The 22,351-nt window shown below is 44.0% G+C and overlaps 1 protein-coding gene across 1 annotated transcript in view; it reads left to right on the top strand.

Annotated features, from left to right (window-relative positions):
* The first annotated feature begins 1,231 nt into the window (after positions 1–1,231).
* The window catches only part of RSPO3 (R-spondin 3), a 58,891-nt gene continuing 37,771 nt past the window's right edge, over positions 1,232–22,351 (top strand). The window contains exon 1 of the mRNA XM_030945167.1: positions 1,232–1,841. Within this exon, the coding sequence (XP_030801027.1) occupies positions 1,745–1,841 (97 nt within the window). The 5' untranslated portion in view covers positions 1,232–1,744. The remainder of the gene's footprint in view (positions 1,842–22,351) is intronic.

The following is a 22,351-nucleotide window of genomic DNA, read 5'->3' as shown; positions in this document are numbered from 1 at the left end:
CCTGGATTAGAAAGACTTTCCCCAGAGTCCTTTTCAAAGGGAGCCTCCCACAGACCTTTAAATCCCCCACATTTTATGGTGCCGATATTTAACAGCTCTGAGAGGGACAGCGGGGGGCGAGAGTGGGGAAAATAGTTACAAATAAGAGTGGCCGCTCCTCACACCATTGAGGTTCTTGATGCGATCAGCGCCGCTTTACGCCGCTCAATCTCTCATCCCAGCGATAGGCACCCGAGATAAGAAGGCAAGCGAGAGAGGGCTCAGTGAAGTCGCCAGTATTACCTTGAATCAACCTCACCACCCCCTTTCTAGCCTTCCCTTTCGCCCCAAAAGGACACCCTTGCCGGAGAAAAGAAACGCGATATCCTTCTGTCAAACAGGCCGCCTCGCTTCGCCGAGGTGCAGCCGAGCTGTGCCCTTGCTGCCGGCGTTCTGCTGAGGCTCTCGGCGGTCCCGGGGCGAGAGGCTGCTGTGCTCACCCCGGGCTCACGGCTCCGCTCGACCCCGGCCCGGGGCCAGCCCCGTGCGTCGCCTGCGGCCAACCGGCCGTGGGGACAGTCCCCAACTCCGGCAGGACACGCGGGTTTGCTCTGCTCCTTCCCACCGGAGAAGCAACCCCGGAAAATCCCTGCCCAGTGGGGAAAGGCCACAACGGAGAAAATCCCGAGAGGCAGGAGACCCCCCCAGCGCCCCACTCCCATCTCCCCACCTTCACTGCGAGCCGGGACGTAAGGGGCAAATTCGGGGAAGAGAGGGTGCCGCGCCGTGTCCCCTCCGCAGGGAAGGGCTGAGCACCCCGCCCCGTCCCCCCGGCGAGTGGGGGCGCCCCTCCCCACGGCGGGGCCGGGGCGCGGGGGGCAGCGGCATCTCCGCCGTGACCCCGGCGAGGAGGGCGGCGGAGGGGACGCGAGCGGAGCCCTGCGGCAGGGGGCTGCCGGCGAGGCTGCAGCGCCCCGCCGCCCGCGGGCCCCGCTGCCGGAGGATGCTCGGGCGCCGCTGCCCCGAGGGGCTCTGCCGGGAGCGGGGAGCCTCCTCCGCCGTGCCGGGGCGCTGGGCTCGCCTCCTCCCGGCGCGCCCCCCCCCGGGGCCTCTCCCCCGGGGCCCTGCTGAGGAGCGGCTCCCGCATGAAGCCCGGGGGCTCCTGGTCGGCGGGCGGGAGAGCCGGGGGGGCCCGGCCCACCTGCGCCCGGCGGCTGGCGGTGCCCGCGGCGCAGAGCGCGGCTGCTCCGGATCGGCGGCGGCGGGGCTGGGTCCTCCCTCTGCCCCCCCGCCGCTCCCGCCCTCGCACACTCCTCTCCCACCGCCATCCATCCATCCGTCCTGTCGGCACCTCGCCCGCCCGGCGCACACACGGGCGCGCACAGCCGCACGCACCCCGGCACCCTCACAACATGCTGCCGGCCGCCGGCCCGGCATGGACCCCGGCGGCGGCTGCTCGGCTCCTCTCCGCTGCTGACTGCCCTCTGAGGTTTGCGGCAGGTAGCGGGGCAGACTGCTGGAAAGTGCAATAGGAAAAGCGAAGGGGAAGGGAAAGGAAAAAAAAAAAAAAAGAAGAAAAAAAAAGGCCAAAAAAAAAAAAAAAGGCAAAAGACATCAAGCCGGCCAAGTCCAGCTTTGGATCTCAGTGCAGGTATTTCTGCTGCTGTGTTCATCCCTTGCCGCCTACCGCCCCGGTTTATTATTTCTTTTTTTAAGGAAAGAAAAAAAGGACGAAAAGGAGAAGTCGAACTCTCAAAGGGTTACTATGCAATTGCGACTGATTTCTTGGTTTTTTATCACTTTGAACTTTATGGAATACATTGGCAGCCAGCACGCCTCCAGGGTACGGCGACAGGGAAGAAGTAAGTGCGAAGAGATTTATACTTTGATAACTTCTGGTTCCTCTCGTTGTGCTGTTCACCTGTCCGGGGGGTTCCGTGCCCCCGGTGCCCGGGCGAGTGCGCTGGGAACTAAATCCCGCGTCAGCGGCGCGGCCGAGCGGATTTGCAGGCACTTTCATTCAACTGGAGGGATGAAAGCGATTTTTGACCTCTCTTTGCTCTTCTTTCTCACCTCACCGGGATGAGCAGCGCGGGCTCTGGGAAGACCTGCGTCTGGCGCTTTGCATTTTAATGTCTGGTGAAAGGGAACGTCCTTTCTTAGGTCTTCCCTCTTTCTGAAGGGAAGGGGCGATGACACGACAGGTAACTTTTTGCCGGTATGCCCTAAGCGCTCTTCTCCATCCCGGTCAAGCAGCCCCCTTCCCAAGAGCGGGCAGTACGGATTATCGCTATAGGCTAAGCCTGGCGCCCGGCAATGCGGAGGGGGGCTGGGGGTGTCCCGGCTCTGTCTAGCCCTTAGGCTTTCAGCCTCCGCTGGCCACTAGTCACCCACTGCCACCGTCCTGGGACCGTGGCCCCTGAATTTTTATAATTTTAAAATTTTTTTAATTTTAATCCCATGGGATGAGGCGAGTCCATCCCTTCTGATTTAACCGGCCCCGGTCCATCTCCGCCCGGGTCCGGGGCAGAGGCAGGCGGGGGCCGGGGGGGGAGAGGTGCAGTACCCAGGGTGCTGGCAGAAGTTCCCTGCCCCCCGTGAGTGTTAGAAAGGAGAGCCCCCCGTCATCGGGGAAGAAAGAACAGGGAGGCAGCAGCGAGTCGCCCCTTTGGGGGAAGTCGCTGTCCAGGTCGCGGGGCGCTGCCACGGTCAGGCGGTCTCTGGCTCCGGCGTGGGGGTGCGGTGTGGACTCGAATCTACGGTGACACCTCCGGCAGTGCCGTCGGCCGGAGCCCTGCCGTGACCCTGCCCCAAGGAGCCGTGGATGAGGCGGGATGCGGCGGCAGAGGCCGGCGGGACGTGCCCCCGACCCGGCCTCGCCACCCCGCCTGAATGGGACCCGCCGCTGTTTCAGGAGAGGAGGCGTTTTCTGCGCACCTACCGCGGAGGGGCTGCTCATGCCTGTCCGCTCTCCCTGACAGCTGCAGACACCGAGGAAATGTCATAGAACACAGCCCCCTGCATTTCATCAGCAAGAAGTAACGGAGTTACTTCCTCAGGGAGGGGAGGTGCTGTTATTTTAATTTTCTCCTGCTCAGCCTTCGCTCCCTTGCCCCGCTTGGCACGGCTGGCCCTTGAAAGCCTCCTTTGTATGGTTTGCCTCCTGCAAACAAGTTTTGATTCACCTAAAGTGCCCCTAAAGCGGAGCTGCGGACGAGAGAGACGGGGGCTCCAGCCCTCCGATCCCCACGGCCTCACAGCGAGGGAGCACTAAGGGCTAAGTAAAACATGTCAGGGCATCCGGTTTATTATCCTTGGCAAGGGAGTGCTCCGCAGCCTCCATCACCTCCCACCCACTCCTTTAACCCCTGGCGACCGCGAGCCCGCAAGCTGCGGCTGGCCCTCACCCCCAGCCGTAGGGCTGGCCCACGGGCTCGGGGGAGGCTCAGCCCCGGGCTGGGGGCACGGCAGGGCTCGGGTGGCAGCACGGCAGGGCACGGGGGGCAGGAGCGGGGCCCCCTCCTCCCGAACTCGCTCCGGCTCCGGCAGGCACCTGGTGCGCGGCGCGCCGGGCCAGCGCCGGGCCGGCGGCGACCTCTGCTGTCCCGTGCCGCGGCGGGCAGCCCGCGGCTGCAGGTGCTCGGCTCCCGCACGGCTCGGCACGGCACGGCACGGCACGGAGCTGCCCCGCTCTCGGCGGGAGAAGGCAGATCTGCCTCCTGCCCCCGGGCGCCGCTTCCGAGCGGCGGGGCAGACTCGCCGCGCTCTTCCAGGAGAGCGCCGTCCCACCTCGCTCGTCCTCAGGCAACCTTGCACAGCGGGGCAGCTTTCGGGAAATAGGGCGGAAGTGTTGGCCGAGAATATTTAGCTGGTTGGTACACCGTGGAGAAGGTACCGAGCACTTGCTCAAAGTTTTTATGGCAAAGTTTTATGGTTAAGGCTCAGGAGTTAAGTTAAATTCAGAGCAGAACAAGTGGCTGGAAAACCACAGCTAGAGGGTAAGAATGGGATTCCGGCTCGTTATTTTGGCAGCAAAGGCAAAAAGCCTTTCAGAACACCTCACCTGGACATGATCTACATCGTCTACTGGCCGAGGTCTTCAAATCCAGGTGGTTGCAAAGCACGATTTGGTATAAATTGTGGTTACTTAGCCTGAAGCAAAGAATTAGAGAGTGAGTGTTTATGAAAGATTATAAAAGTGGTTATGATCACTTGCACTAATCACTTTGGCTTTACAAACCTGTGAATCGCTGTTAGTGAATAGCGCGACTTTATTACAATTATAGTGCGCAGATAAAGACGGCACCTGTCAAATTAATCTACTGTGTGGAAGACTTTCCCTGGACTTCTGTTTCTTTTGCTCAGATAGTCTCCTTTAGTCACAAATCATCAGCACATTTCGAGGGAAATGTTTTAAAATTTCTCTTTAACCTACTTATTTTTACTTCTCATCAAGCAGTCAGTGAGCCCATGTTGCTTTGTTTTGGTTATTATCAGAGTCCTCTGCTCCATGTGTTATATTGTAGACTTACATATTGTAAAGTAATTATAAAATCTGAACTGGCTAATTCATAATATGCCATGCTAGAGTCCCAGCTGGTATAAATTGAAGTTCATTTGTTAAATTATTCCATCAGAATGTTCTGGTCCTGAAGCATTACTTATTTTGTACCTATTGCCAAAGTAATCCTTCCTATGAGAAATGTCTAGTTCGCAATCCTTTTGCTCTACAAACTCCTACTGAATTTTCTAGCTGGGGAGTCCTGAATTTCTGTCCCGTGATCAGTAGTAAAGATATAGTCGGCTGTGGAGAGATAAAACTCCTCTGATGTCAACAACAAAGTGCAGACAGATGATTGGGTCCAGAATTAGACATAGAACACAATCAATAAAAGTCAAAAGCAAACATACCACTAGCAGAGAAACTTGTAGTTTTATTCTGATAACAGCAATCAAGATTAACAAAGTTGCTAGTTTGAGTCTTACAAGACAGAGTAATATGCGACTGAGTATAGACTAGCGTACCATTAAATAAGAATGTCTGTATATTGGCCAGAGATTGCAGTTTGCTTAGGAAAAAAAAGGAGGATCAAGTCAATAGCTCCAAAATATTTTGGCTCTGCAGACTACTACCAAACCCCAAAACTTAGAACTGACAGTTATGTACATCTCTCACTGACCTTCTAGTAGACAGAAATGAAGTATTATTTGCTGCGGGTCTGTGAGTGACCGGCAGACCATTTGCCATGACCCTGTGGACTAGCAGTGAGCCATGGACTAAATTTGGAAATCCAGAATAAGTAAAGTGATAGAAAATTCTGTATTCTACTACACTCCTACATTTGTGGATAAAATAATCTGTATGACTTATGGAAATGCAATTTGGATGTAGAGCTCCTGTGATTATTGGTAGCCCATCAAATTGTCTCCTGCCTTTCACTACAATAGCACGTCCAGGATACCCAGTGCTCCTTCCTTCCTTCCTTCCTGCCTTCCTGCCTTCCCTCCTGCCTTCTCTCATTCCTGCCTTCCATTGCTCCTCTGTCCATTCCTCTGCTGATGCGGGAGTGCAGGTCTTCCAGCATCTGCTTCTGGTCACAATTGCTAGTGGAGGGCTCCAGTCTGCAAGCACTCTGCATCTCTGGCTTGGTTTGCATACAACTGCTTACAAACTCAAAATTAGGAAGGTGTTTAACAGCCCATTTGTATAGATAGCTATATAAATTAAAACAAACCAGGAAAATATTGACAAAACACCAACTGGTGAAATTATTTCTTCAGTCTTTTTATACTCTTGAGGAGGGTGTAATTCACATGGAGGTAGAACGTCAGCAAGAAAAAAGGAGTTAAATTACTAATTGAAATAACACTTCATTGTAGAAACAATTCTTTTAATAGTTCACCGCCTTTTATAGGTTCACCACCTATACATATTATAGATATCTACACGTATGTTCAGGGTTTGCACCTCACAGATGGCAGTACTACAGAGTTCATATGTGATACAGATATTGTTACTAATTTTTAAAATAGAAATAATTTTGTATCTTGGTGCAACAGTTTTAAGCAGAAGTTAGCCAGGCAAGCAGCCATCAAGCAGCACCCCTTGGGCAGGATTGAATTACTGTTAGTTTTCTTCCAAAGTGTTTGTATGCTGCTGATAATTTTTTCTCTAATCTCTTCATATTAGCACTGTGAGGGTAAATACTTTGATGGCAACAAGTGCATCCTTTTCTTTTTTGCAATGAAACAATATTTCTCATTTTTTTGGATGAGAATCTGCCCATTTAAAAAATAGATGGTAAAATTCCTATTGCAGTCATTGGAAGCAGAAGCTGTTCCATCATGTTGTTGTAAACTGTGAACATATCTCATTGTAGAGATATCTTAAAAAATTAAATATCAGAAAATCACTACCAATCACCGAAAACTTTTGAAGCATGATAAGGATGGACTACTTGTGTTATTTTTTAAAAAATAACTCGGTATGTATGTAAAATCTGTGCTTGATCATACCACCACATGTGGAATGATAAGTGCTGTTATCCCCAGAGATTAAAGGACATTGCTAAGCAGTTCCCATTTCATACCTGATATCTGAGTGATAATTTTAATTATTTTTTCTATAACCTGCTGAAGACATTTATTATACTATATAAAATTCATGTTAGTCTTTAAATATATGTTACTACAACTTCTCAAAGATATTGATGTAGCATGGTATACCTGAAAATACATGAAAAGTCCTATTTCTCTCTGCAGAGAGAATAAAATGTTGCTATTATTAGTAAGAAGGTTTTAGAGCTTGAACATGCCTCCTTTACTTTCAGTGGAGAAAGTCTTATGAACTATGCTGGAGCTGGAGTGAGCTTTTTTCTGCAGGACCTCAGGATACATTTTGAATTTGGAAGAAATCCCATACTAAAATACTTGCAAAATTGCATGATTCCAATATGTAAAGCCCCTAAAGAGGATAAAACAATGCCTCTGACCTTTCAAAACTATGATACTTAAGTTGCTTGGGAGGCAGACTCTTTCTTAATCATATGAAAAGTATCACTATTTTACTACTTCCACCAATTGAGCCAACTGAAGCCAAACAAGTTAACTGAGACTAATTTCTTCTTTTGAGCTTTGCCCTTAACATACCAAGCCTTTGCCAATCCCCGTTCTGCTGTTTCTTCTTGCTATAAATTTTTCACTGGAGACTATGGAAGTTACACCTGATAAAATCTGAGCTAGAACTCAAAAATCTGACTTACTCATTTTCTCTTGCTTTGCATGCTCATTTTGCTCTCTGGTTTGCAGAGCAAGTGTACTGGCTGCACCACTGCACTTTATCGCTAACATTAGCAAGCTGTCTGTCATTTCATACTCAATCATTTATAGACAGTGACTACTAGCAACACTCCTCCATTAAAACTGTGGATGTTCTCAAGAACGAATTTTCCCCTGCAGTGAATTGTCCCTTTTGCTCGAAATTAAAGCAGAAGTTGCGAAAGCTTGGTGGAGGAGATATAAAAGCTAATAAAAAATATTTTTGTCTCACTTCTAATTTTGGAGTCTGAACGACTCAAAATCACTTTGCCAGTTTTTATACCAAAATAATTCTGAACAAAGCAATCTTATCAGATGACAAAAGGCAGCTGAAACCATGTACGTTTTTATACAAAACTCTGTCTGCTATTACCACAAACAATGCTTCAGAAGAAGGTACTCAGAGAACATTTATTCGTGCAAAACGTGCTATGGCTCTCAAAAAAAAAAGATGAGAGCTCCAACTCTATTATAAATAGTTGAATAACTGAGCTTCTTGTGACAGCAGAATCATTAAAATTAGATGTTTTGTCATAATAAAATCCAACAGATTTTATTAATGAGTACTTCAACCTTATTTTTCTTGCTAGAACAGAGCAGTGCGATGAGCAATGCTACTTAAGGAACGAATGTACTACGGTTGTCCGACAGCTGACTAATAAACATTTCTGTGTGTTTCAGTTTCCAGATCATGAGCTATCGACCTTGCATTTTAAAATGTTAGTGTTACTTACTCCTGTAAACAAATATAACAACCGCTGAAGTAAAGGAGCCACAAAACACATCTTGCTCCACGGCTCCTAGGCAAGAACTCACCTATGGGGAATCAGAGCTGAACTAGGAGAGCCTTTGGCTGTGGCAGTGCCACTGAACTCCTGCCAGCTTGAAGCAGTACCCTAGCCTTGCACTGATATTTTGGCTCCAAACAAGAGGAGGAAGAGCATAAAGGAGTGCTTGTAGTAGTATTTTTAAATAAAAGTAAAACTCCAAACCACAGGTTTACACCAAGTTCTTGTAGTGCTGATATAAACTTTATCCTTTCAAGTTTCTTAATGTGTGTCAGTATAACAACCTGATAGGTTTCATGTTTAAAATTGCAAGGTCCTAGATAGGGTTTCAGACATTTAATATATTCTACAGGGTGAAGAAGATTTTGGGGCACTGTAAAATGAAACAGGAGGTCATTGATAGATGTTGGGATAGTAACGATGTGTGATTCCTGTGGCTTCCTGTAAAGGGCAAGGGCAAACACAGAAAGGCTCACATCCAAGAACTGGACATAAGGTGCCTAAGGTGTGTCTGGGACAGGATTTAAATATTAGTCACTCACCTTCAAATAATGCTTAATTTCCACCTCACCTTCAACACATGGACGTTTCTCAGATGCTCTGTAATTTCTAACGTGATGTTTCATCTTACTGGCACTGAACATCTCTCTGTGCTCAGATCCTTTCATGCAGCGACTTTGAAATTTTCTCTTAAAGAAACCCTGTGTTAAAAAAATGCAATGACTAAATAGCAACAAATAATAAATATATCAATGCCAAGTTCCTCCACATGGAGCACACAATATTGCAGATGATTGCTTACTGACATTGGAATAAAGCCACATGCATTCCTGCTCCATACCCAGCCCTCAAGCCCTTGTCTTTCCTGTGCAAACTAAAATTGGTGTGAGCAGTGACCTGAGATTACATGCAAATCCAGGCGAAAATCATCACTTTATTAGAGCATATCTATACAGATAGGCTAGAGTCATGCTATATTGAAGAATTAATTTAGCTTGGGTTTTCCATTCCTGGCCAAATGTTTTAGCAGCTAAGCTTTTGGATGCATTAAGGGGCAGCAAGGCTGCTGCTCCCTTCTTGGTGCTTTTTGTAAGAAAAGAGTGAATTCACCTTTCTTTTGTTAAAGAATGTACTGGTTTGCAGTGCAGTGTAGTAGTGCCAGGACACCTGAATTCCCTGGACATCCAGGATTTAATACAGTTTCTGACCTCATCTTTTCAGACCAAGTTAAGGCTCCTTTGTTCAGCATGCTGGATTTTTTCCCTTTTGTAGGCACCCAACTCTTCTCACCTACTAAAAGGCAACTGAAATATCTTGCTCAGAGCTCCCAGCTGTACTTTGATGGAGGTGTCAATGGAGTTCATCATGACACAAAGCAGGGATGTTTGGAACAGCAGAAATATTTACCAAGCACCAGTTTATCCACCCCACTTCTCCCCAGATAACTCCCTGGGTACACAGCTTCACTGGTGATAGTGTTTTCATGGAAAGTCACAGGAGAGGTAGGGCTTGAGATATTTTAACTCATCTTCCCTACAGGGTGGGGCTCTGTTTCAAGGGGAAGGAAGACAAGGTCCTCACGTAAACCAGAATCATAGGAGCAACCAGCTGGTGGAACGAGATTTCCATTGCATTCCTTGAAAAACTTTTACGAACATCCACATGAACCAGAGCTACTAAAACCCGACACTTTAATATGTTTACAAAGTTTATGTATGTTATCAGCACATGCAATACTCCCATTAGGATTTATTACAGGTTTCTTTAGCAACAACATTTTTTATCGTAACAGCTCAACTGGTCAGAGAGAGGAAAACAGCCAGTTTCTCCAGAATGAGCCTCCCACACACACTTGCCCAGCATTATTGAGTTGCTTATTCATGAAGATTACACAACCCAGTGTCGGCAAGTGTTTCATAACCTTGTTTCCTTTTCCTAGAATGTTCATTATTAATTTCACTTTTTCTATGCCACTGAATAATGAGTTGCTGGTGTTACATTACTTGATGTTACTGCCGAGGGAAGAGCTAGCCCTCCCAAATAGAAAAGTAGGAGCAAAGGCTATTTATTCAACATGGGAGTCAGAAGATGTTAAGTGCAAGTATTTCGCAAACACATGGGGATGGATGAAGATTCCAGAAGTTTTAGTATAACACAGAACTAAAAATAATCAGCTGAAATGAGACCTTCTTGTGCTGGGCATACTGGCCACAGATGTTTAATAGCAAGATCCTGAAGGCTTGGAAGGCAGATAAATGACATGATTTTGTGTTTTGCAAAAGAAAAAAAAGAAACCCCACAACAGTTTCTGTTTTGCAGTCCAAAATGAAATCACACATTTGTCTCTTGTGTTTATGTTCTATGAAGAGTTGGGCAATTGACAAGTTTCAGAGTTGAGGGTGTATTAAAAGGGAAAGTAGAATTCTGTATGAGAGTGTAGAATTTATAACTTGTGCTATGTCCTAGACAAGTATTTTTAAGATCAAGGCCCCGACTTTAGGAATGAAATTATTTAAATGTGCTTTTTAAGCTACCAGTTGAGGAGAAGTTTCAGAGGTGTAAAAATCTGTCAGTAGGAATCAGCTTCAAGTGAATGTCAGCAAAAGGGCATCCTCATTGCTGCTTAGGTCATGCATTATTTCTGAAGAGTAGACCAAAGTCATTTTGAGGAACAGATAAACATAAAAAACGAGTTCCCCTAGACAGGTTGTGGACAAAGATATTACATTTTATCTCCATTGGCATAATTTATTTCTGCTACAAATTTACAAAATCAATATGATTTGAAAGTGCTTATTCTCTTCCATGACTGGGTTCTTTCATCTGAGTAATTAACTAAGATACTAATCCTGCTTTAAAGCCCCAGCTTCCTTCAAACATAGAACAAGTAAGCTGCCACATTACTAGCTCTGACTTCAGTATATCTAACAAGCAGTGACATATATTATGGTTGTGTGGTCTAAATCACTCTATGAATGTGAAAATTATGGAGGAAATTTCAAACAGGCTTTCATTTATGAGGTATCTACATATCGTACCTGGATACTCTGCTAAACACAAGTCTTCCCAAGCTTTATGGAAGTTAGAAGCACTGAGTGGGGGATGATCAGGATGGGCGCATCTTACTACTCTGCCAGGATCTGGCTGGCCACAAAGCTGTGAACTCTACCAGTTCAAGATGAGGACAGGCTGCTATTCACCTCTTTCTCTGAAATCACATCATTTCCAGCTACCCAGTGAACAGAGAAGTTCATTTCTCCCTCAGGATAAATCACACCTGAGTCCAGATAAAATAGATTAATCAAAAGAATAGCCTTCTCTTGCATTTCCACACTTTCTTGAATATGTGAAAGAGGAGGATTCTAACCATAGCTACCACTAAAAGACCACCAAGCATTATGAAAGTCAATCCATAATCCTTTTTGAAGCCTTGCATAACTTCTTGAAAAGTAAGTTATTCATCTGTGATACTTGCTGATTGAGCCTTCTAGTCTGGTTCCATGTCTGGCTGTGGTTAATTCTGGGAATAGGAAAAAGAGCCTGTGTTTTTCATCTGGAAGTATGCAGAGACCTTGGGCAGGTCTTGCTCAAAAGAGATCAGTCACAGAAATTACAGTACACCATATAAGAGAGTTTATTCAGAAGTAGAATCTTCCATCTCATCCTCCTTAATTCCTACAGAAACATCTCTGACTTATATAGATAATTCCCTGGAACCCCCTGACCCCACAGCTGTTGTCCTAGAATTGGAAAAACTTATGCTTATGCATTGTCATCTCTCCCTTCTTCCCCTACACATTAATATCTATATCTGTATATATACATTCCCATACATGCACAAAAGTTCACATCAACACAAGCAAGAATTAAAGTATTTTCACTTTGAGATTGTCTTATAATATAGGTGAAATTCATGCTGATAACCTCAGGTAGAAGTTTTTGACTCCACATGAAGTCCTTTGGTTTGCCTGAAAACTCCATCTCTTCTCCCACTGTTCTTATCATCTGTTTGGTCATGGAAAACAAAACTATTAATTTTATGTAGGTTAAACTAAATGCTAAATTAAAGAACAACAAAAAAATTGCCTGGGAAGCCTGGTAGGAAGCTTGGTAGCTATTTTCTTTCTGATGAGCTTGTCATGTTTAAAACTCTACTAGAAAGTTATATGGACCCTTCTCTTTTTGGTCGTGAAACCTTTCTTGCTTTTCAAATGACCTGCATCACTAGGCTGGGAATTTTACTTAACCACTTGGCAGGAAGACGATGCTCCAGAGATTATGCTCTGGACAGGGAAAATTGGTGTTTGCAGTGAAAAGGGTCTTTCCTTGCCACTGTGACAATGCAGCAGCACAGCTGCTGATGTTCCTGGGGTTGGCCATGTGTATGGGTACACTTCTGTAACTGCATCTGTGCACATGCAAGGAAAGACAATATTCCCCTCTTTTATCAGCAAACAGAAATGTCACAATCATAAGGCACATGCCATACTAACCCGAGGTTTTTGATTAGAGCCTCTGCATTGTTTTTAATGGGAGATGGTTTAGGCAGAATAAACATGCCACAAAGGTTAAGGGACTGATTCTGCTTCTAGTTACAACTCGTGTCAGGAAGCAAGTATCTCACAGAGCCCTGCCAGTATAAAATTTGCATGCACACTGAATCCAGCCTAAATGTTTATACAGGCTACTAAAAAAAACATGATAAGTGGGAGGTTTTTGTTGCCAATCACCAAGAAAAGGAGCAGAAATGCAGTCTGTAATTCACTTTGTGAGTTGCTGGTATAGAACATGAGGGTATTCCACTGTGTTTTGTCAGAGAACTGATGCAATTTGCCAATTAAAAGAGTAGGAGAAATATTTTATGGCTTTCTCCATGCTGTACTTATTCACTTTGCCCAGCCCTGTGTATTCCTGAGCATTTTCCTTCTTTGCCTTCCCTCTGTTCCTACAGATATTGAACCTGAGAAACTATCTCTCAAAGTAGTGCCTGAAGTAATTCACAGAATAAGAACATTCAGCAGAACAGACTAGCTAAATAAGTGAGCACAGGAATGGACACAAAATGTTGCATTTTCTGAAGTGGCAAGTGGTAGAGTAAGTAAAAAGTCTAGATCAGCTCCATTAGCCTGCCAGATTTAATACGCGTATGATCCATGTCCTTCTCATAATCCATTCAACACATGAACCCAGCCCAAGCCTACTGGAAATGAGAACTAGCAGGTGAATGCATTGAACCAGAACAGACAGCAGAATTCACATGCAATCATACTTACAACATACAGGATGCACAATAATGTGCCTTTTGTCAAATCAATTTTTAAAATATTTATTTTCTCATAGTCTTAGAAACTTCTATTTTCCTTAGTGTCACCCCAAGGAAACATGTTTTTAGTGTTCTCTCATCCTCACCCCCCTGTTTGTCTCTGCAAGCAAGTTTCTTCCTCGACATAGTTCTCCCTTTCAATTACAAATTATTGCAACTTGCATTGCTGAGACCAGGGTTTTGGGGAGAAATGGTGGGAAGAGAAAGGATGCCCTTGAGCTGTGGTGTAATGACTTGATGATAGCAGTGGGTTTCTTGGTGAGAGAAAAGAAGCAGTGAACAACTTTGATTTACAGAGACAGGTGGTAAAAACAAGCCATGAATCTCTGCATATACAGAAAGATGTGAATTCTTGGAGCCTATGTCAGATATAAGGAAGGATGGGAGGGTTTGCATAGTGTAATAAAGAATGGAGCCCTGAGGTCCATCAAATGCAAGAATAGGAAGTGTGAAGTTTGTAAAGTGGTGAACTATTCTGAATGCATCAGCTGACATCAAACATGTCCATGGCTGTCTGACCAAGCATAGATACCAAACTATCCATCCAGTTTGTCTACTGCTCTCCCCTTCGGGGACCAGCAGAAAAAAATGCACTCTTTGCAAAAATACTGAGGGGGGAGGAAAGCCCCCTCCACAACGTTGTGCTTTTCCCCACCACTCTATCAGGGATGGTCAAGATGTGTGGCAGGGCAGTTGGCCTCGACTCAGTACAACTTACAAATAGGAGTTTGTTCAGAAGTAGAATCCTCCTCTTCAGCTGTATTGTTGCAGACAGGATGGGCAGCAGAGTTCCTCAGCTGAACTGCAATGTGCATCTCTGCTCACTACACTCTTTAAGCAATTCCCAGTTCTTGTAATGCCTGATGGTCCCAACTTTCCCTGTGCCAAGCCCTTTCTCTAACACATTAAATTCCTCAAAGCTCTGCACATCTCTATTCTCTCTTGTGACAGGAGTTAAATAATGTCCACAAATGGGAATACCCACTCCTCCTCTTGGCTTGCTGTGGAGCCATAATCCCCCTCCCCCAAAATATTCAAAGTGGATTTAGAGAGTCAGTCTGAAAGTTTCTGAATTAGAAATCCTCTGGTTCAGAGGAGAGTGTGAGCACTGCTGTCTCGACAGGCAGGCCAGAGCTTCTTGCTTCTCTTTAAGATGGACTCGCTCCGATGACGCCAGGGCAGAGGAGGTACCACACCCTGTCCAGCCGTCGGCCTCGTGCTCAGACAGCTCTCTCAGCTGCCAGTTCTTCTTTAAGGTTTTACAATGAACAAGTTTCAAACAAACATCAGATGAAAGCAATTTTGAGCCTAAACCAAGCATGGCCAGGTTTGCATTGGTGATTTATTGGTGCAAGTCATCAGCTCCTATTACCTTTTACTTGAGCCATGCAATTCTCTGGCTTCCAGACATTTCTAGGGCCTGATTCTTTTCCTATTGAAGTTAATGGGAGGTTTTGCCACTGATTTCAATAGGAGGCCTCTAACTTTCCAACCTTTCCAACCTGCCTATAGAGTCTTGAAGTACTTCCAGGTTTCCATCATAGTCTGCGGTTCCCCTCTTTAAGTCAATTGGACATTAACAGATTGTCTAGGTCCACACCTTTGGATAGAGAAAAGCTCCAGATCTGATTCAGTGCTCACTCACACACCAGCTTTGTACCCCAGTGGAGTTCCTCCTGATTTATATTGGCAGGAGAGTGAGGTCCAATGTTACTTATGCCTGGGTCATTGCCAGCAGAACGCGGAGAGAATTCAAGTCACTTGTTATCCCCTTCCCCACACCTCTCAATCACAGCTCAAATGTATGTACATATATGTGGATATATTAGAATCATCTGGACTCTTTTAAGTTATTTGCCATTGAAAATGACTTCAAATTCAAGTTTTAAAGTTGAAATAACAAAGAGGGAAAAAAGAGTCAGAAGGCAGCCAGCTGCAAGGGTACTCACAATTTTCATCAGTCTACAGGACACTCCTAATAACATATTTTACTACTTTGTAGTGAACTTTCTTTGCTTCTGCCATAAATATATTCCCTATGCTGTAAATGAATAGCTTGCAAGCTCAGTAAAGTTAATATAGAAGAATAAATCTTAACTACCTAATGTCAGGTCAGAAATATAAATCTTATCTAATATGCCAGGTCAGAAGGAAAGAATACTTTTTGCTGAAAATAGCAAATACTTTCCAGTGCAGAGTCGGAACTTATTTTTCTCTTTAAAAAAATGTGCTGCCCCTAATAAGATGGGTTGAACAGTCTCTTTTTAGAATCTCCAAAAGAAAAATAAACACACAGAGCAGAGTTAATTTATAAAATGCTCCAAGGTTTATCTTGGCAGAACAGTTGTAGGCAGTGAGAGTTCTCTCCTTCTCATACATGCATTCATACACACACACACACACACACAGACACACACACATCTCAAAAGTAGGACGGGCCTTTACAATAGCAATAGCAATAGCAAATGCTACATAAAACTGGGTAAATTCATAGATTCTTATTCATGCAAGGCTCTCATTTTCAAGTCAATGGAATTTTTTCCAAAGAAAGAAAACAATCCTTGATGCCTTTTTGTGTAAGTACAGACCTGCTGTGTCACAGTGGGGGACAGTGAGACACACAAGTACCTCGTGTCTCAGGCCCCCCTCCCATGTACCAGCACTTCTGCCAGCTGTAAGGCAGCGATGCAGCCACTGTCCCCTCCTCCTTCCTGCCCAAGACCCCACTTGTTAGACACAGCTGGACAGCCTGGTAGGTGATCTGCTGGCACAAAGGTCCTTCCCAGCAGCCACAGGCTCCTACTGCTTCCCATCCTCTTGTTACTCCTCCACACCTGCTTTACACCACTCATCCTGGTCTCACCAGAGCCAAAGTAACTTCAGAGCCTGAGGAAATCAGGCCCACCAAGGGCTTTCTTTCAGCCTCTGAGTATTAACTTTATTTATTTTAAAGTCCATATCAACCTGTGTCAGGGAGCCACAACAACAGGGAAATATTGCAGGTTCCAGATCTACCAGCCAAGAGATCGTCCAAGAGAACAGCAGGTGCTATGCTGACAACCTCAAACAATTTGGAGCTCCTCCACCTCTTGTAGCAGCCACTGGCCTTTCACACAGTTTATTTACTTCAGTGTCTGCAAAGCAAACAGTCAAACAGTAATTTTCCCCAAGATAAACAAGAATAGAGGCAGTTTTACATGACTGAACCACAGCTTGGTGCTGGGGTTTGCACAATCCTCTGGACCATTTTGCTCGGTGCCACCAAGCTACTCAATGCAGAACCTGTCTCACTAAAACCCCACAGAAGAATGCAACAAGTAGGTTCTCTCTTCTCTTCTCTTCTCTTCTCTTCTCTTCTCTTCTCTTCTCTTCTCTTCTCTTCTCTTCTCTTCTCTTCTCTTCTCTTCTCTTCTCTTCTCTTCTCTTCTCTTCTCTTCTCTTCTCTTCTCGTCTCGTCTCGTCTCGTCTCGTCTCGTCTCGTCTCGTCTCGTCTCGTCTCGTCTCGTCTCGTCTCTTCTGTCTCGTCTCGTCTCGTCTCTTCTCTTCTCTTCTCTTCTCTTCTCTTCTCTTCTCTTCTCTTCTCTTCTCTTCTCTTCTCTTCTCTTCCCTCTTTCCTTTTTGGCTGCTGGGAAGTTGCCAGTAATGTCCAGCATTTGGTCTGACAACTGTTCTACTGTAAATATTTAGAAGAATCCATTAGAGATTAAACAAAGTGTAAGTAACTGCTCCTAAGTGATAGCTTTTATTAATGTTTGCAGCTACAGACTCTTTACAAATGCATATGAAAGTCCTGCCTCTAGGCTGCTTGCAGGAAAGGGCAAGACAGAAGGCAGCAACCAGAACACAGTGTAATTTGAGTGTCAGTGTGTTATCATTACAAATATCAGCACAGAGACAGCATTCTGTAGAGTGTGTACCATGCTTGCAAATCTTCCAGACAGCAACGGGCAGAGTGTGTTATGCTGACCAATGTATTTTAAATGATCCGTATAAAGCCACAAGAGCACTCAGAGTCTCTGTTAAGACATCTTTGCTAATCTTTGGTCTGCCCCAAAAATATAACCTCCCCCCTGCCCCTCCCCCCCCAAAGAAACAAAAACCACCCCCCCAAAAAACCCCACCAAAAAAAAACCAAACCAAAACAAAACAAAAAAAAACCCACAAACCACCAAGTCCCCTTCCACCTCAAAGTTTATCAAGAATTGTCATGTGTTACAGGGGAAAAGACAAGCACTGGTCTGGTGGATTTTTTTTAACCCCTGTTGTATTCCAAAATTATCCTGTTTATACAGTATCTTAGATGTTCCTTGTGCAGTAGGATAGTAGTGGCAGAGAAAGAATGAACACTAACACTGTTCTGAATCTTATTATGAAATACTTAAGAAATTATTCTAGCAGAAGTCTCTTTCCCATGGACATAATTTTGAGAATAAAAAATGCTGCTTTTGCAACCAACTGGGATGAATAAAGATGTATAAACACACCTACATGTTAGCCAATTTTTTTGCTTAAAAAATAAATGGTGCTCTAGGAAGGCAGTCAACAGCAGGTATATGTCTATGCATGGGCACACCATAGCAGAGTTTTCTATCATAACAGAGGTCAGTGATACAGATTTTTAAAATTTTAATTACTCTATTTATTGTCAGTGATCATTGAGTAGAGTGTGCTAGTTCCAATAGAGAAGGGGTAAAAATTGGATACAAAATTTGACTGCAGTGTCCACCTTGAACTGGTTAAGTCCTGCAAGACAAAGGCCTGGTGCTTATCCAGGCTGCTTATGATGCTTTCCCAGGGTGGAAATGTCTGGTACTCACAAATAATGTATGCAAGGCAGACCTCTTAGCATCATGTCTAGTTTTTGAAGCTACCAGTCTCCTTCCCATTCCTTATCCCCTTACCTTAAATAAAATGCCTGGATAATCTGTCTGAATTATTCTAGACATCAATCTGTGCTCATTCTTTCAACTCAGTTTCATTGTCATATCCAACCTTTCAAAATTAGTCACCATTTTCTATAAGTAGCTTTAGATCTTAGCTGGAGGAATCAATAAAAGCAACCTGGACAACTGGGAGTGTTTGGCATGAGCTACTGAGCAGGGATGTGCTGACTCGGTGGGTGCTCCCATCTCTGATCATGGTGACTCACAGAGTTGGTGGCTTCTGTGTCACAGCAGGGAAGAAGGTAGCATGTAAGGCAATTTGTCTTCTTCTGTACCTCTGTGTGTGCATATTATAGGAGTTTCAGAAGGCCAAGCAGAAGAGGTACTCATGCTCTAGAAAAGCTGTAGTGGTCTCTTCAAGAAACAGGAACATTAGAAAGCTAGTGGATTAGACAAGTGGCTAAGACAAGAGAAACAACAAGAGAAAATTATGTGAAAACAAAAGGATACTTTCTTGATATTCTCCCATTCTCCATCCTGCACAAATATATAATGGTAACATCAACAAGTCTCTTACCATCTGTTTGTTTACACTGATGCCTCATTCAGCAGATATGCTACATAGAAACCTTACTAGACATAAAATTCCAGTTTTCTTAATAAGGCAACAATGTGGAGTTTGTTATAAGGAAATTGAAGTTTATTTAATTTCTGAAATCTCCTGTGAAACAACTAGTGCTCAAGTCACAAAGAAAATATTGGATCATCACCTTATATTAGAAATATGGCACTTTTATTTGCTTTTATCTATTATTATTCATTCTCTTTAAAAGAAAAAAAAATAGAATTAGACTGGTAAGCATAACAAAACCCACTGTGAGTAAGAAAACTGTGATATAGCTGATACCATCAAAATGCTAACAAAAGGCTATCTTGCCAGCATGCGCCCCTAGAGAGGGGCCCAGCAGCAAGGGATGTCAGAAGGTGCTCAGCATAAACTCTTGGATCCACTCAATGATTCCTTTCCCAGGCACAATAATTTATGGCTAAGCTACAGAATGCTTTTTAAAAGATATCTCATCTCTGATTTGAAACATACATGTGACTAAGATTATACTGCCTCCCTGAGACTGCTGCAATGATTTTATCTACCAAGGCTTTCTGAATTTTATCCTAATTAATGCAGTCTCATTGATGCCTATTTCCAAACATCGATCAGTTATGTCCTTACTTCCAGTATCATTAGAGCAAAGATATTTTAGGGGTAGTGCTTTGTAACAGACTGCCTTTTTTTTTTTTTTACTGCCTGGACAAAGAACTGCTGTTGTGAAGTGTGCTCAGACAAGGCTTGTTTTTGAGAAAACTGTCCCCTAAGCTAGTTGCAGATTTTACTATGCTTTTTTATCTCTATGAGCAGGCTTGACTGAGGCCTCAACATGTCTGAGCTCAGCCCTGTTCTATGCCAGTGAAAGCCTTTTGGTGATAAATATTCATGTACTTGTTCTTTGCTTACAAAATTGTAATGGGAGAATTGGGGCAGGGTCTAACACAGAGCTGTCCCTATGTTGTTCCTGCTGGAAGTGAAGACATGAGGACATCCCAATTTCCCTCATTGCCATGCCCTCTGCCTGCCACCAGCAGATCTCAAGCATTATGAAGCAACAAGACCCTTCAAAGCTTAGAGATTTCACAGGTGGAAAAGTAGCAGTGAGGTGATGCACTGTCCCTTCTGAATCCCTGGTACTGAGCTATTGCTTTGGCATGGGCTTTGGGAGGGCTGCGCCTCCTCCTTGCAATACAAAGCAGAGTAAGACCAATAGCAACCAATCTGGATTTGCTGGCAGGAGTCACAGCTTCAACCCGAGGGGTTCCCCAAATGTCTCAGTTCAGACTGGTTACAGCAGCCAACAGACAGGCACTGCATTTCCCATTCTTCTCCAGACATGTGTTGGTAAAGGTAACATGGCCCCTAAAGCACTCACTTACATCATGGAGCTGCATCTCATTTGATTGCTGTAAAGTGCTTTGAGGACCACAGGGTGAAAAGTCCTACAGAACTGCATGTATATTTGGAGTCTTACTGATGCTGTTGCTATGTGATTATATCATTTTCTCAGGGGTTTTAAGGATGGTTGAAATCAAGATAGTTTGCATTAATTATACTCATTCTCTTTTTCCCTTGCATATGATAAACTTGGTGTTTTCCCTGATCATTTGGCCTCCTTTTTATTTAGCTTGCCTTTGAACACCTCTTTCTAATTTTCTGTCAGAACACCTTTGTGGTACTGGCTTTTTTCCATATGGAGTGTTACATATGATGTTGGTATGGAAAGTATTATAAGGCAAACAGCAGATTTAAGCTGAAAAAGATACTTTAGAGATTAATGAACAGGCTTTGAGTCTCTCCTTTTATAGGACACTGATTTGAGTCTTACTGAAATCAAAGCAATCTGTTTGCCTTCCTGTGAGGATATAGCTTAGTTGCCCCTTATAAAACTACTTAGTAATCTAAAAGTCAAACACTTTTATATTAAAAAAGCACTGAAATTATTATCTTTGTTGAGTCTCTTGCTGACACAAAAGAACAAGGCTGCTGACTCCAAGCACTGTAGAAATCTTAGTCCCAAATATAATGGCAATGATTTAAAATGCATGAACATTAATTAAAAAAAGTTAATAAAGTAGTGCTAGAAGCCTTACATAAGTCTTTTGAATTCACACAGCTACGCTTTTCTCTGCAGTATTAGGGAAGAGACTTTTTTTTCCAATCTTCTAAAAATAAGGAGAAAAGAATAATGATTTTGCTCTCTGAGACACCATGAAAACATGGTTATTATGTTGAAAATATTTGATTTTTTTTGCCAATACAAAATTACCTAAAACTATCGGGTAAAAAGCTAAAAAATAGAAATGTTTAACTTTGAATTAGTTCATGACTGAGAAGTTCAAGGTGTTATTTTCAAAGTTAGGTTAGTATGTTAGGAGTTAGGCTTTTGCCTACTTCAGGAAGATAAGAGTCTGATCCAAGCACAAGAGCCTCCATTCAAGAATGAGTCCTTAATTTTAATCAGGTATTCAAGTCTAATTGAAGTCAAGGGGTCTGTAACATATGTGTGCAGGTAACCATATGCTGATGTGTTTTTTGGAATGAGGAGGAATTTAATCATGGGCTTACATGGTAATTGAATGGAGTTTTTTTCCCAGTTTGGTCTGGGTAGGTAAAAAGTGGCATAAAAGGGATCAAGAAACATTAAGGCTTGTTAACTTAGTGCTCAATGTAGAGGAGAAAAAGAGCCTTTTATTTCCCTGAAATTTCTGACCTTTTTTGTTATTTTTCTTCTCCCTGTTGCTCTTTGCTCACCAACCACAGCTCTCGTTTGCTGTGGACAATTCCCAAAGGGAACATTCCTCGCTGGAGTAACTTACCCAGCTCTTTTCCTTAATTTACAGTGAGCACAGCACCCCTTGCAGAATCCATAGCAGACCCTTTGGCTGCAAGCCAGTGCTAATAGCATGTTTTCCAATAATCTAATCTCTTCAGCCACAGAGCAGAAATCAGAAAGTTAAAAGAACTGGCTTCTCAACTTGTCTCAGTCTGCCTTTGAAATCTGTGCATGGAAATGTTGTGTGAATAACTACAATAAATTGTTACCACACTTGCACCCATGACTCAATAGTTGTGCCCATAACAATCTGATGTATATGAGAGAACCCTCTATAAAGCAAGGTTTAATGTGGTGCCAGAAACAGGCTCTCTCATGAAGGCTTTCTTGTGCAAAGAAGCCAGAAATTTCAGCCAAAGCTGAGGACATATTGTAAATATCCATGAATTAAACACCTCACAATCCTAAGAGATAAATATCATTTCTCCTTTGCAGATGAAGAAAATTGAAGCCCAAAGATGATAAAGCCAAAATTTTAAAGTTTGGCTCTAGAAGTGAAATAGCAATTCTTTGATTGGACTCCTGAATAAATAGCTTCAATTTCAGACCTCTGACCACCTGCATCTTCTGAAAATGAGGGTTTATACACAGGAATGAAGCAGGAGATTAGTTGCCTCC

This window comes from Camarhynchus parvulus, chromosome 3, assembly GCF_901933205.1.
Source record: "Camarhynchus parvulus chromosome 3, STF_HiC, whole genome shotgun sequence".
In the NCBI taxonomy this organism is placed as follows: Eukaryota; Metazoa; Chordata; class Aves; order Passeriformes; family Thraupidae; genus Camarhynchus; species Camarhynchus parvulus.
Note: the sequence above shows the minus strand (reverse complement) of the source record. Positions and strands in the feature narration are given on the sequence as shown.